The 15,647-nt window shown below is 42.4% G+C and overlaps 2 protein-coding genes across 3 annotated transcripts; both read right to left on the bottom strand.

Moving 5' to 3' along the window:
• Positions 1-506: 506 nt before the first annotated feature.
• Positions 507-1,640, bottom strand: LOC127767777 (transcription factor ILI3). Its single transcript, XM_052293219.1, has 2 exons — positions 1,322-1,640; positions 507-1,041 (listed from the first exon to the last, which is right to left on the bottom strand). The coding sequence occupies exons 1-2, from the start codon at positions 1,442-1,444 to the stop codon at positions 889-891; spliced, it is 276 nt and encodes a 91-aa protein (XP_052149179.1). The 5' UTR covers positions 1,445-1,640; the 3' UTR covers positions 507-888.
• An 8,690-nt stretch (positions 1,641-10,330) lies between these two features.
• On the bottom strand, positions 10,331-13,053 carry LOC127767116 (F-box/kelch-repeat protein At1g74510). 2 transcript variants are annotated; one of them, XM_052292342.1, is made up of 2 exons: positions 12,742-13,053; positions 10,331-12,189 (listed from the first exon to the last, which is right to left on the bottom strand). In XM_052292342.1, the coding sequence occupies exon 2, from the start codon at positions 12,063-12,065 to the stop codon at positions 10,770-10,772; it is 1,296 nt and encodes a 431-aa protein (XP_052148302.1). In that variant the 5' UTR covers positions 12,066-12,189; positions 12,742-13,053; the 3' UTR covers positions 10,331-10,769. The 2 variants fall into 2 exon arrangements, with proteins under 2 accessions (XP_052148302.1, XP_052148303.1); XM_052292343.1 differs by lacking the exon at positions 12,742-13,053 and adding an exon at positions 12,516-12,659.
• Between the last annotated feature and the right edge of the window lie 2,594 nt (positions 13,054-15,647).

The raw sequence follows: 15,647 nt of genomic DNA, 5'->3' as shown, positions 1-15,647 counted from the left end.
TATTAGGGCCTAGTACATTTGATCCCAATAACATGCTTAATCAATCAACCTCTCTTTTATAGAACGTGTTGCCCCTTTTCGGAGTCCTAAGCCACGTTGCAATTTTACTATTGCCGGCTTCGTCTCCTTCGATATCCCTGCACACTTTACAATTTTACATCGATCTGTTCTTGGATGCATCGAAGAACTCGAGCTGTGTACTTCCACTACGTTATGTGCGCACGTACGCGCGCACGAGAGGTTTTAATTTTTTTTTAAAAAAAACTGCAGATTGCTTTGGCCTTAGTAGCAGTTTGTCGGTTTGATCATTAATTACCGGGCAAATATATTTCCAAGTTGTCTGAATTTTTCTATTGCCAGAAACGAAAAACAGATCAACAACATCAAATTAATTAATTGTTCACAAAGTAGTGTGGTGTTTGATTATCCGAATTGGTTGTGCGTACTCGTTAAGATTGTCCTTTGGATCAAAGGCAAAAGGCAATGCAATCAATCCACAAAACAAGTAAACAAACACCTCTAGATGCATCTCTGAAGCTTATCAAAGCAGCTTAAGTACAGTAGTAGTACGTCTACAAGCTAAATTAAGTAGCTAATCTAGCTACTAATAACTCTACTAGCAGCTAATAGAAATCCACATATATCGATCTCTATTAGCCCTGGTACAGTACATACCAAACAAGACAACCCTTTTTCTTCTCCTAAACAATGCAGGGGCCTTCGGTGATTACCTGAGAAACAAACACTTTTCCCTTTTCAGGAGAGATCGAAGAAAGAAACAAAGAAGAGCGAAAAAATCTTGTCGTCTCCCTCCTCAATCGCTAGCTAGCAAGCTCGTCCTCCATCAATCGTCGTCGTCGCTGCAGCTACTGATAGAGCTAGGATCGATCACCGGAGGAGGCTCCGGATGATCTCGGCCTGCGGGCTGTTGTTGTCCATCGTCGACATGAGCTCCGACAGCCGGTCGGACAGGTCGTCCACCTCCCGGTGCAGGCTCTTGATGTAGCTGCACGTCTCCTTGAGCAGCTTCGACGCCGAAGACTGCATCATCCAATATATTTCTCGTCAAGATCACAACCAAAATTACCAAACCGAATGTCTGAATAATCCTAGTATCCTGTCAGACTCTGCTAGCTATAGCTAGCTAAGCTGCATTGACGAATCGTGCTGCGTGTAGTGTACTACTGCCAGTGAGTGACAGTTGGTGCAGCAGTGGCGACGCCAAGTGACGGCAACAATAATGCAGGATCGGTAGATGCCACCGTATAAAAAGGTACGAGACACCGTAATCCATTTCTATTATCTAAAAAAAAGTACGTACCCGGCTCGCGCCGCGGCTGCGGGAGGACTCCGGGAGGAGGGCCTGAAGCTTGGAGATGAGCTCGTTGATCTCCTCGTCGGTGATCCTCCCTCCTCCACCACCACCACCACGGCGGCTCGACATGGTCGCCGCCGGCAATATCACCACCACACCTCTACTGCCTTCTTCTCCTCGAACTCCAGCGACCGACCACCGTCAGCAAGGTTGGTGATCAAGCCGACGACGTACGGACAGTGAGAGAGCAAAGAAAATGTGGAAGTGACAGTGTGAGTGAGTGAGAGTGAGAGCACTAGCTAGTAGCCTGTAGGTTTCAGTAGAAGCAGGGAGTGGTTGTATGGAAAGAGATGGGTGGAGGGAACGTGTATTAATAGGGGGGGGTGGAGGGGAGATGGGCCCACCGAGCCTTCAGTTCGGGCCGACCTTCTGGAAGTGGGCCCGGGATGCCCTGGCCTGGCCCATGGGCTAGGCTCCGGGTTCACCCACATGGCCTTAGGACAGAACACCATGGACCAGCGCACAGGGTAAATCTCGTTACCGTATCTCAAAAATACACAGCAGAATCACGATCCCCTTTTTTTTTTCTCAAAAACGAAAAAAAAATCTTAAACCAATTTTTTTTCACTTATTGCATGACTATATGACCGAACAAAGTCAAGCTCACTATGTAAATTACAAATTGTCTCTCCTCTAATCATGTAAATCGTATTAGGGATTTGGTTAATGAGTTGATGCATGGGCCTCTAAACCGTAGAAATACGGAAATTATAATATTATAAAGCAGTATTTTTTTGCGAATACACCGTAAAAAGAGAAACAATTGGTAGAGCAACAAATTAAGTTGTTTCTGTTTTCGTTTTTTTATCATCTCTATTTTTTATTTTGTTAGTTACGATGCTTTCAGTTGGTGCAATTATGTGTGTAAGTGGCTAACCCGTAAATCCACTTATTAAAATAAATTGGTCCGTGATTTATTTTAATATATAAATATGTTCGCGGGGTTAGCAATCTACACCCTTAGATGTAACATAAATGAGCGATTATTGCAACAATTTGCACCCCTAGTCCTAGTCCATATACGAATAGTGCTCAAACTACAGAGAGGCTATGAAATATGAAATCTTCTCAACTAGTGGTACCAATAAATTGATGGACGTTTCCATACAGTACCGACGGATATGAAACGCCTTTTAGTACAACAAATGACTAAACATTGTTGACTTTGGACAACCATTTGCAAGGACCAGGCACAGGCAGGGAGGTCCAGGGTCAAGAAAGTAGCAGTTGGTTAGAGCACTACAGTACCACTCTAGTTTCATAATCCGTCGCAAAAACTAGTCCAAGATTTATTGGATTTTATCAGTTTAATGAGCGGTATCTTCAGATTTCGCATAAACCGTCAAAAAACTGATAAAATCCAGATAAATCTTGTAAAAAAAATAAAATTTGGCTCGAATTTTCTTAAAAAATATATATCCAAAAACCGAGCCGTTTATGTTATTAATCTAATACGAAATCCGAGTTTTGTGAAATCTGGACTAGATTCCACTGGGATTGTAAACCATGGTACCACTACTACAGTAGTACTACTAGTCAAAGGTGACAAGATCACTGCTCATTTAGATCTCATCTACACTGCAGAGTTGGGACTTGGGAGGAAAGGAAGAATGCTTGGACGATGCATGGCAATTGTCAGCTGCCTCCTCTGTGGGGGCTGGCTATGGTTGGCCTGCAAATCGACCAATCTTTGATGTAGCGTGATCTTGCGGGGATCAAACGAAACGACCAATTTGATGGCGGTGTGCAGCGTGGTGGTCCTTGGTTTCCCCGGTGCTGGATTTTTCGTTTCTAGCTTCTACTTGATCTTTACAACTAGCTACGAAGATGACATCTGTGGAGCCCTCTCCTTCTACTCGGAGGTAGAAGAAGATTCGTGTCAATTTCCTGTATTTTCGGGCTTTAACACCACCCTCTCAGATCTGAATTCTGAAGATTCGTGTCAAATGGAAGTCCTTTATGTGAGAAGAAGATTTGTTCAGGACATGCCTTTGATTCTGTTTGAAAAAAAATAAGTTTCAGTTTTCCACGTGAGTTGAAAAAAAGTTGACGTTCTTTCAAACGAGGACAGAGAATCCAACTTTTCGACGAGTTTGTTCCGGAAATCGGAACTGATTAGCGGTTTCTGCTCCCAATTTGTTTCGACGAGTTTAACTGAACTGAACCCAATTTATCCGTGGAAGCAGCTACTACCCCGTCCCAAAATAAGTGCAGCCATAGTTTTCAGCGTCCAATTTGACCATTCGTCTTATTTGAAAATTTTTTGAAAAAAAATAAAAACATAAGTCACGAGTAAAGTATTATTCATGTTTTATCATCTTATAACAACAAAAATGCTAATTATAAAAAATTTCATATAAAACGGACGATCAAAGTTGGATGCGAAAACTCACGGCTGTACTTATTTTGGGACAGAGGTAGTAATTGTGTAGGACCGTAGGCACGCGCGGGCTATTAACTTGGAGGTGGTTTAATCGCTGTGCAGCGGGGCCTCGCAACCAGCTACGTCGCCGTCGCCGGCTTCAGAGTTTCAGACATCGTCGCTCTTCGACGCTCCATTTTCAGAAACCGAAATGGGGACAGCTTGAGGCAGTGTTTAAATCCTGGTACTGTACGCGAGTGTTACTGCGGACAGTCATTGGTTACAAAGGACACTGATGGAAATGGCAGCCACAAAGTTTCTGAAATTTCTGCAACGGAGAGTTTTGATTGCACGGCCAGAAATTGAAGCGCCGTGGTACTCCAGTCTGCAGATCGAATTCATGATAAAACGTAAGGTATTGGTTTTAGTTCTAAAGTTTTTTTTTTCAAACTTCCAACTTTTCCATCACATCAAAATTTTCCTACACACACAAACGTTAAACTTTTCCGTCACATTATTTCAATTTTAATTAAAATTCCAATTTTAACGTCAATTAAACATAGGCAAGCGATGGAAGGCAAACAATGTCATCCATCAGTCCGTGGTTGTGACCATCTCCCGTACAAGCTGACATCTCCACATGCATCGGCCTGCGGATGCAGCAGCAGCAGCAGCCAAAAAAGGAGGTGGAGATTTCTAGGATGATTTGGCGTCGCGAGCTGCTAGTAGCTCATCGATCGATCGACTACTGAATTGATCAAATGATTGTGCCATGATGCTGCCGCCGAACGCTAGCTGCTGATGGTTTGGTTTGGTTGGTTGTGGGTACGCGACGTACGCGCTCCCCGGCCGCCGGCCGGCACCGGGACGTGGGGCGCTGGGCGCGTCGTACTACGGCGAATCGCCGAGATGATCCTGCCCACTGTGGCGAGATCAGTGATCGATCCAGCTAGCACATGCTAAGCTACCACCTGCGAAATCGTAGTATATATTGAGTTGTTCGTAACGACCAGTTCAAACGGACAATTCACTTTGTATTTTAACACTTCTCTTTATGTAAGGTCCCCTTAAATCTTTAGCGTGACGATTTACATTTGAAACCTCTAGATCTATTACCATATTCTCTTCATTTCAGATTTGAACTATAATGCCGCACTTATCTTAGGATAGATGAAGAAGATTGCATGTACCCACTTGTTAAATCTAAAAGTTTAAGCTAATCATGAAAGACGAATAATTTAACTTTTATATTCCAACAGTTATATGTTGATTTCGAGTTTAATTATCTTGGTTGGTTTGATTACTTAATTACTCCTACCCCTACGTTTAGTGAGTGGTAGACTGGTAGGCCGGTGAATGAACGGGTAGAGATGGCGAAAAGGTTTCAGTTTTTTCTGGTAAAGCAATGTGTATTCCCTCCATTCAAAAAAAATACAAACCCTGGTTTCCATGCCCAACATTTGACCGTCCGTCTTATTTAAAAAATTATTTAAAAAAATTATGAAAAAAATTAAAAAAGACAAGTCACACATAAAATATTAATCATGTTTTATCATCTAAAAATAATAAAATATGAATTATAAAAAAATTTCATATAAGACGAACAGTTAAAGTTGGACACGAAATTCTAAGATTTGAATTTTTTTGGGGGGACGGAGGGAGTAGGAGTGGCAGTGTTGAGGCAGGAGGACCAGGAACTTTTTCTGACCCTTTGTCACGAGAGATGCAGTAGGTTTTCCCAGCTGCAGTCTGCACTCGCGTCGCGGTTGTTATTGTCGGTGTCATCCGGGATTTACCGCAGGGTGAAATGCTGGCCTTTTTACGAGGCAGGCAGACAGCGTCTTCAGTTTGGCACTATGGGGATCTTCTTACAGTCTGCACTGTGGGAGTACTAGCATTGAATTCTTTCTGCTAGTTGTACTAGGTTTTTTTTTTTCTTCCGTTTAAGGCCTTGTTTAGTTCCATTTCAAAAATTCTTTCGAAGTATACTTACACATATTTTAAGTATTAAACATAGACTAATAATAAAACAAATTACAGATTTCGCATATAAACTGCGACACGAATCTATTAAACCTAATTAATCCATCATTAGTAAATGTTTACTGTAGCACCACATTGTTAAATCATGGCGTAATTAGGCTCAAAAGATTCATCTCGCAATTTACATACAAACAATGTAATTGTTTTTTTAACATCAATATAAATGTGAAAAATGCTAAAATGACTTACATTATGAAACGGAGGGAGTATCTTTTTACAGCTTGAGAGTTCTATCGTTGCTCGGACGCATGCACAATAAAACTGCCTGACTATAACACTGTGTTCGGCAGAAGCCGATTGAGAAGAAAAGTTCCTCGTTTTTTACACACATGTTTTCAAAGTACTAAACATTATGTGTTTTCAAAAAAATAATATAATACAAAAGTTACTTTAAAAAAACATATTAATTTAATTTTTAAGTTTGAAATAACTCAATTAATCATCACTACTAGTTCACCTTATTCTAAGTATCTTCTAATCTCCTTCAATCCTCTCCTCACAGAAATGGCAAAATGATGTGAAGAAAAGAAAATTCAGGTTGCATTTTGATTACTACTTCAAGTTCACGCAGCCCATGCATGTCATTAATCTGGCCTTATTAGAAGATTCAGAAGCCCATATATAGCCATCGCTAATCTTCTTCGAGCAGGCCTAAACCCTCCATTGGCAGCCCATAAATCACTCCAAAGGCACATAAATATAGGGCCTGTTTGGCACAGCTTCAGCTTCACCCCTCTTAGAGCTGGAGCTCAGCCAAACAGTTTCAGCTCCACTAAAACTGGGAGTGGAGTTAGGTGGAGCTCTCTCATAAAATATATTAAAATTGTGGAGCTAGGTTTAGGCAGCTCCACAACTCCACTCCAGACTTAACTTCTGGAGTTAAATTTAGGAGTTGTAGCTGTACCAAATAGGCCCTACTCTCTCCGTCCTAAAAAAACATGAATCTAGAACTGGATATGATATATTTTAGTACAATGAATCTATATAGAGATATATTTAGATTCGTAGTACAGGATATATCACATTCAATACTAGATTGGTTTTTTATGGGATAGGAGAAGTAGTTCTCACTTGAAGAAGGGAAAAAACGAGGCAAATTCCAGGTCGGCACGCACTTGTACGTACGGTACGTATCTTGGAGCGTATCATCAGCAGCCGCAGACGTGGACTTGGACGGTCAGTCAGACGGTCTGAACACACGAGGCCACCGTTCCTCGCCGTCGATGGAACAGCGGCCTGCCGTGACGGCGAGCCGACGGCGACCACCGGCAGAGGGGGAGAAGTAATGTTGGGGTTGGCGTCATGGCTTGTTCCTTTCGCAAGAATGGATTAACGCAACACGTGTTTCGAGTTTCCTTTTTCTCCTTCTTTTTATTTAGAACAAGGCATAATGAAGTCAGTATGGATGTCTTATTGTCGACGGATACATCGTCTAACACTGAAAGAGTAATTAGTCGTAAATCCAGATAGGCTGGTTCTTCCACATAAGAAACCTAATCAATTGAGTTACGCTCACTTCGCCGTTTTTCGAGTTTCTAGATGGTATGATTTTCGTAAAAGAACATATCTACACATGAATTTCTTAAATACGGTTATAGATCATATTTTTTTTAATTTACAGTAGTTAATTATTCGTTTGTATCCTCACATAGCGATAAAAAAATCGTTCATGTATTTTTCTAAAAAAAAATAATTAAAGGTCCCCCATATGGAAAAGCTTTCCTGCAACTTGAGGATGAGGGGACGCACCACCGGGAGCAATGATTCTGGCGTCTCCAGCCTCGCGTACGGCTGCGCTCGCGTCCATGCAAAAAAGTGGAGGAAAATGCCAAAAGAAGGGGGCTTTTCAGTGGAAACTATCCTCTCTTTTCTTTTTTGGAATACAGTTAGTTCTCAATATTTAAGATTTGAGGTAGGCTCGTTTGAAACGTAGGAATTTGAAGGAAACATGTTTTCTGCAGTTCAGTTTATGAAATTCTAACCGTCCAAACTACCAGCAGTAGGTTAAGAGCAGTATGGGAGTACTAATTTCCAAGAGCAGGATGAAAAGGGTGTAGAACTGGGCCATAATGCAGGTTTGAGAATAAAGGAGATAGGCATAACTCATATATATGCTGAGACATATTCTCCACTAAATTGTTCTCTCATCTCATCTCCGGCTGATGTTTATACAGTGTGTAAACCGACTCAGATTATTCGGTCAGGACAAGGTTCTAGAATAACAAAGCAAATTATTAGCTATAGACCATGTTTCTTGCTTGTCAAAAACTCATTAACATTTATTTCTTTTCAAAAACACATAACAATCACTGAAGCATGGTAATGGCGCACTCACAAATTAGAACACGAATGCACTTCAGAGAGCTGATTTGAAACTGAAGAACAACAGTGGTGGTTCAGACGATCAGACAGGGATTGAGATCCATCTAACGTGAAATCAGACTAACGGGGATCTTAGGATCTACATATCAATAATCACGTCAGGAGTAATTTCACGTTAGAGGATCTTTTTTTATCAGACAGAGCCTGCAGAACGGAAGAGAACAGCATGCCCAAGCAAACAAAACAACTGTAGAAAGCGAAGTGAGCGTATCTCAATTATTCAGATTTTCTGTGGTGAAACCAATTCATCCGGGTTAAAGTCTTAAACTTAACACGGGTGCTCGCATTTATTGCTAATTATTCTCAACTGTAGAAAAAAACAATTAAAAAAAGAAACAAAAGGATGGGTTTTGTGGCAAGTGAAGCATGCACTCATGAAGTTGCAGTAACCGCACGACAGAACTCCGATACTCATCAGGCTAGTACAACAGCGACTGCACTCAAATTATTGCGATCCTGTTCCAAACGCAACGCACACTCCCGTCCCGTGGAAAAAAAAGAAGAGACGCTGTAAAGCAGCCACAGGAGCAATGGGCAACTCGTGGAATAATCACTGGAATGGATATAGGAGGATGAGAGGAGCAGTAGCAGCAGCTGATGCTGCTGCTCAAGAAGGTCAAAAGAACAAAGCTTCACGCAACAAACCAGAACCAAATTCAGGGAAGGCGTGCATTTTTCAAATCGACCGATCCTATGTAGAGTCAGTTTCTTCCTTTTTGTTCTGCTCCAGGAACAAGTCAGCAATTTCCAGCTATACTAGAAATTATGGCAAAAGGAGTTGTATCAAGTTGGCTCACTTTGTACTATAAGGGAACAGTCATCTGGTTCTGGTTCTGGTTCTACCAGACTGAACAATGCTTTTTTGACCTGCTAACCCACAGGGATGTGAAGCACACACCACTACACCACCAGTCAAGATTCAGAAACAGCCAGCACAGGTTGAAAGCATGCACTTCTCTGCCTTGCAAGGAAGCCATCTTTGTTCTGGTCAGGAAAGAACGATTCAAAAATATCTGTAAACTTTACTTGTTAAATTGTAACTCCCATCGATAACTAGCTTGATTTCTTTTGGATCACACACACTTGCTAATTGCTATCGCTGAATCAAAACAAGTAACTAGGATACCACGAACAGAATCAGCGCAAACATGTCACTAGTATGTAATTTGAAAAGAACCTCCCAGTTCCCACATTCATATTTCTACATTCCACGTTAACAACAAAGATGGTGGTATGACAGCAATCAAATTAACCAAATCCCCAGTTTAAAAGAGCAAACCATGTATACGGTTTTGCACAGAATATGCCAAGTAAAATGATCGCAGTTGTTCATGTAAATGACAGAATTGAAGCATGCCAATGTTAACATAACAGGGGAAAGATGTTATTTGAATAGAGGCCTGAGTCTAATACACATGAGCGGTAACTTGAGACAAGTTTGTCCCTTCTTGTTCCATAAATATTTATGTTTCATAAATTCCATGTTCATGGGCATCCCTGATGATTGCTCACAAGCAGCAAAAAAAGAATGGTTTTTTACTTCCAAACAGCATGAAAACAGAAATATTTTAATATCAAGTGACTAGGATGTTTTCCAGTGAACTACTCCAGTTCAATTCATGCGATATTTGACAGTTCTTCAATCAACACTGCTATTACTCCTAATGCGAAGATCACCACATGCACCAGCACATATATGCAAGTCACTTGACAAGTAACGGAAGAAGCTTTTATTAAAAAAAAAGTTATACCAATTAGTTAATTATCACAGAATTTAGAATTACTGAGAGTTACCCATCCAAAATAAGTTTGCATGCAGTCACGCAAAAAAGACCCCAAGCCTTTCAAAAGATTATGATATAAAAAGGGCAGTGGTACACCACTATGTTTTTTCACTATAGGGCATTTCTAATAAAAGCTTAGTAATAACCCAGGATAGAGAATGATATTCCATTAGTGGTTTACTAAAAAGGAATCAATGAAATGAATCCGTCAGAGTTTCTGCGGATCATCAGTGATACGACAAACTTATGAGAAACAACTAAACTAAAACAATACCAAGCAAGGTCAGCTCTCAGCCCAGACATGTTTATACAAACAAAAGTCACAACTAGGATGAAACATATCGTTGTTGCTAGTAAAAAACTTCATGAAAGACAAGCACATCATGAAGCAAGTAAAGTTGATAAAAGAAAATTATACCAGCAAACATAAGGCATGGTGTTCATAATTGATGAATATCTTTGTTGCAGCCACATATGAATCGAGTATTGCTTAACAGGTTGTTCATCAATAGTGAAAAGCCTTCTGAAAGCTGTTCCTAGATTATTAATATAACACTGTTTTGCATAGTCTCGTATCTTTCAAATCACGAGCAGTTGATCCAAATGCAAATGTTGAAATGGATTAGCGAGGAAAACAGAAGTATTAGAAGAACTCAGGGGGTTACATGACTGCTGCCACTCAGCAGATGCCCAGTTGAATCTGAAACTGGACAGAAGGCAGAAATCGCTACGGAGCATCAGGACTGAAGCAATTGAACAGGCTGCCTTTGTGCATACCATCCTTCATAAATAATCCACCATATTGAATCTTTATTCAGTGGATTCAACAGCCCATCACAGCACAATTATACACGAAGTTCCCAGATGGCCGCCTGGCAATCAAATTCCACACAGGCGGCCGCTCATCCGGGGTCCATGAATTAAGCTCAATCGTACCACCAATAGAAGTCCTTGGGCCGCCGATGACAATCAACCGATCACCACATGCTCGGAAAGCAAGGCCCCACCCATTCATTGACACAGACCGTTCAGGCAACTTACCAAGAGTGATCCATTTATTGTTTTGCTTGTCATACTTCTTCACATCCTTTTCACTATAATCAGCAGCATAAAGCTCATTGTTAACAACAGCAATAAGTGGAGGAGCACCAGTCACTCCGTTGAGACCCTCAGACATGTTTTCGATCACCCTCCAAGATCGCCTCTTCAGGTCATATTCCTCACCGCATGTCAACACCTTGTTGTTGCTGGCAACACCACCAACCACATAGAACTTGCCATCCATGAACACCCCGGAGCACATCTTCCTTGCCCGATTCATGCTGGGAAGGGGTGTCCAAGAATGTGTCTCCGAGTCGTACATTTCTGCAGAGCTCAATATCCTGCCAGAAGAATCAGTGCCCCCAGCAACATATGCCTTTGCCCCAACACTTGTTGACCCAAACAAGCACCGTGGTGAGATCATCGGATCAGCCCGTGTCCATGAATTGGTTAGAATGCTATACCTGAACACAATGTGTGCCATCGCAAACACAAGAAGTTCAGTGCCCACAGCAAGTGATTCCTTGTCAGAACACATGAAGCATTCATCTGGTGGCATCTTGGGCACTTGGATCCAGCGCTCGCGATATGGGTCGTAAGCGTCCCACTCGAGGACGTTACAGGAGAAGTAGACCCAGTGCTCTGCCACCCCGCTCTGGCGACGCAGGCGGTAGATCTCCCCGTTGCGCACGAGCGACCGGAAGTCCTTGTTCAGGGAGGCCACCGAGCCATAGTCTGACCGTGACAGCCGGAGGAGGCAATTGATGGTCAGGTCACGGCCAATCGCACCAATGAGGCTGCTCCCGTTGCCATGCTCCTCTCCGCCGCCAGAGGCGGCAACATGGCGACTAGAGCCATGGCCCTCAGATATGTCCGGCGTGTGCGGCTGCGGTGATGGCGGCTTGCTGCGCTTCCCGCCGCCGCAGTCAACCTCGTCCATGTCCTCGGCTTCCGCATCCTCCGGCGCCGGGCGCTTGCCGTTGAGCACCTCGTGGGAGAGGTACGCCCACTGGGTCTCCGGCTCGCAGGAGCTCGGCAGGGAGCGCGAGATGAGGCAGGAGTTGCCTTCCAGCATCATGCCTTCTCCCTCGCTCCCGATTTATTCCTCTTTCCTCCTTGGTTTTCCTCCTGCTCTTCTGAGATTTTTGATACAAAAAAAAAGGAAAGATCTTTCGCTCCCTCTCTAATCTCCTTGCCGTGATCTGCAGGAATCGAATTTATAAAAGGAGGAAAAAAAAGGGTAAGCGAGGATGAAATCGACCGGTACAAATGGATCAAGAACCGGAAGAAACCGCTGAGATCTGCTAGGAAAAATTTGGCAGGGTTTGGAACCGCTGAGATCTGAGAACCGAGTGTAAAATAAAACGAGGCACAAAAATCGAATCTTCCACCGATGCCTCAATCGATCTCCCCCCAAAACCAAATCTTTCACCCCCCGCAAAATCTCGAACAACTCGAATCTAACTCGACGGAGCAAGATTAAAGAGATCAAACAAAAAAAAAAGCGAGAAATAACACAGGTACGCACCTAGATCGAACCCATAGTTGGGGGAAGAGGGGATCACGAACCCCAGATCCCGACTCAAAGATCGCGGCTTTGAACCGACCACCCCCCAATCAGCTCATCCCCTATATCCCCCCCGCACCCGAGAAAAATCCCCACCACCACACCACCCAATCTGCCCCCCTCCCTCTCTCTCTCTCTCTCCTCCTATCGATGAGCGAGGAGGAAGGAAGGAAGGAAGGATTTATACCTGTACAGATAGATGGCTCTATCTACTGCTGCCCGCTTCTAATGCTTCTGCCTCTGCTGCTGGCTGCCCCTGCTGCTGGCTGCCCCTCTCTCCTCCTCACACCCTCTCTCTCTCTCTCTCCTCTCTTGTAGTGCGCTCTGCTCTCCTCTCCCCTCTCGTGTACTTGGGGAATTGGGATTCTCTCCTCTCTTGCCTTTCTTTTTTTTTTCTCTCTCTCTCTGTCTTGCCCTTTTTATTCCTCCATTATTTTTCTTCTCCTTCTCTCTGCTGCTGCTGCTCTCCGTCTGTTTTGGCTCGTTGAAATTGGAAACCGGGCAGGGCCTCAGAAATAGAAAAGGCAAGCGGCCACCGGCCAGGGCCAGCTCACCTGAAGCTTAGGTGGATTCTGTGCAGCCTCCGCTGGCTGTACAGACACGGCGTATGCGTCTCCATCCATCGCCTCCCCTCCTTTCTTTTCATCTGCCTGCCTTGCTGATTGGCATGGCAGCCCCAATTTCTTGTATTATGAAAAATGTTTCCTTTTTTCTTTTCTTATCTGTGTATAAGTTCATTTACACAAAATTTATGGAAAGTGTACTTATACCGGTGTGTCAAGTTTGACCGAATAAATATAGTGTTTGTGTGAAAAAATGGTTTGGAAAAGATAGTCGTCAACCATGGGTTGCATGGTTTTTTTTCTATAAAGTTAGTCGCTTTTTAATGGCTTATAGTAGTTTTAAAGGTGTATAGATCCTGTGAACCTATCCGTCCCTTAATCCTCATGACTCAATCTAGTTTACCCTTTCTTTTTTGTCTATACGCTATTTTACATTGCACCTATATCCGGTAGCGTGTGTCAGCAGAACATGCCTTCTTCATCTTGTCTGAGCCTCTAGTTGTTTTTGTCGTACCCTCATGTATTTTTACTTACCTATAATCAATCCATCGTGCTACTGCTCCGTGCAGCGAGTATGGTGTCATCGTTGCCGATCAAATGAGAAAACAACAATGTAACAATATGCATTGATACGAATTTGTAGAGAACAAGCCAAAAGATCAGTGGCTGGAGCGAGTGTGTTTGTTCGGACTACACCTAAATCTAACTCCTAGTATTGGATGTAGAATAGATGCACACGCACGTGTATGGTGCAGCATGATTTAGTTACGTGTTATCACCCGTACGTATGTGAAAGAGTATACATTTCTATATCAATCAAAAGCTAGGAAATTGATGTTCTTTTAAGAAATCTTAAGATAACCGCCGGATGGAAATTCCATGGAAAAGACTAAAGAGGAGCACATTTTCTATAGATTTTTCTTAATTTGTCAGCAGCCGTAGTTAATACCTAATGCAGTTGAATGTCTTGGTCCTGAACTAATTAAACAGCGCCATAAACTGCAGATACTATATGTACTAGTATTAGTCTAGCCATGTAATACGGAGTAATCCGTAACACCAGCTACGGTGTCATTTTCTTTGCCAAGCTGACAATCATATTTCAGTCCCCCTCTCTCTCTCTCCCTCTCATCATCGTCATCATTATCATCTCAACTGATGATGTGAGGTGTTGCGGCTGTTCAGAATAACAGAAAATACTCTTTATCAACGCAACCAACAACAACAAAACTTTGGCAAGGGTTGGCCCCAACCCCAATGCTGAAAAATAAACATGTTCATCAGCGACTTAATTAAACCGTCTCTGAAACGCTGAAAGTCTGCCACCGACACACAAAACATATGTTGCCGCGAAGTGAGAAAATCATTAGCGCATAGTTAATTAATTTTTAATCATTATAAATTTAAAAATTATGTTTACGTGATATTTTAAAGTAACTTTATATAAATTTTTTTACAAGAAATACTCCATTTATCAGTTTGAAAAAGCTTACTAACAGAAATGGATAAAATCCGTATTTCATTAGAAACAACTAGCCTGAGTGGCATACTCTCTATCACAAAATAAGTTTATTTCTCACCCATCCCACACATACAAATACAAAACCAGAAAGATCAAAATACCATCACTTTCTAAAATCTTAATACAATTATTTCTTTTTTCTATTTATTATCAATGCATTTACTCTCCATTTTTCACAAATTTCAATATAACAATTACTCAAAGATAAATTTATTTCAGGATAAACGGTTAGAGTTAAAAAAAATGAATTTATTCGGAGAGTATTTCCAGTAGACCGGCACTCCAGGTGAATTTTTTCACTTTTCACACGTACTACTGTACTTACCACTACTACTCCTCCCTGGCAGTGGCAGCAACGACGCATCGGCGGCTACTCTGCAAGCTATAGCTGCAGAGTTTTCCCCCAAAAAAAAGCGCAGGAAGCAAGCAGAGGCAGGCAGGGGGCAGAGGACGGACGGAGAAGCTGTGTACTCGCCGCTCGGCGGCCGAGACAACTGCATTGCACCAACAACCTATAACTGCTGCTGCCTCTGTACTTGACGCGGATCTAGCCAAGCCAACCATCTGATGCCGAAGTGCTGAAAGGCTGAAAGCCTCGTCGAGCTTTTTTCATCGCTCGCCACGATGTTGAAATTGGCGACTCGACTCTGTAGTCTGTAGTGGTAGTACCAACTACTGCTACTACTACTACGGCGGCGTGGTTTTGTCTGAATCTTGATGCTGTTATGGTCTCTGTACTTAATCATGGCTCTGAAGATTTGATCTTGTGACACAATCCTACTACTACTACCTGAGGATACTGATATGCAGATATGGACGGCATCGACCAGGAGTTTTGAGTAGAAATTAGAGACAGAATTGAGAATTACTAGCAGCTACCGAGCTTACTGAGTTGGGACATTTTGGATTGTAGGTGATCCAGTAGTTGATGAAAATGTGCTGGTATCCATTTATTTGGATAACTGAACAGATGTTGGAATCTCAACGACTGCATTTGTGGTAGTAGTA

This window comes from Oryza glaberrima, chromosome 3 (assembly GCF_000147395.1).
Source record: "Oryza glaberrima chromosome 3, OglaRS2, whole genome shotgun sequence".
Classification (NCBI taxonomy): Eukaryota; Viridiplantae; Streptophyta; class Magnoliopsida; order Poales; family Poaceae; genus Oryza; species Oryza glaberrima.
This window is presented reverse-complemented; position numbering and strand designations above follow the sequence as displayed.

Excerpts from the sequence above, each read along its gene's own strand:
- LOC127767116 (XM_052292342.1), bottom strand. The coding sequence starts at position 12,065 with ATGATGCTGGAAGGCAACTCCTGCCTCATCTCGCGCTCCCTGCCGAGC.
- LOC127767777 (XM_052293219.1), bottom strand. The coding sequence starts at position 1,444 with ATGTCGAGCCGCCGTGGTGGTGGTGGTGGAGGAGGGAGGATCACCGAC. Across the intron at positions 1,042-1,321 it reads GCAGCCGCGGCGCGAGCCGG|TCTTCGGCGTCGAAGCTGCT; the intron begins GTACGTACTTTT and ends TGGATGATGCAG.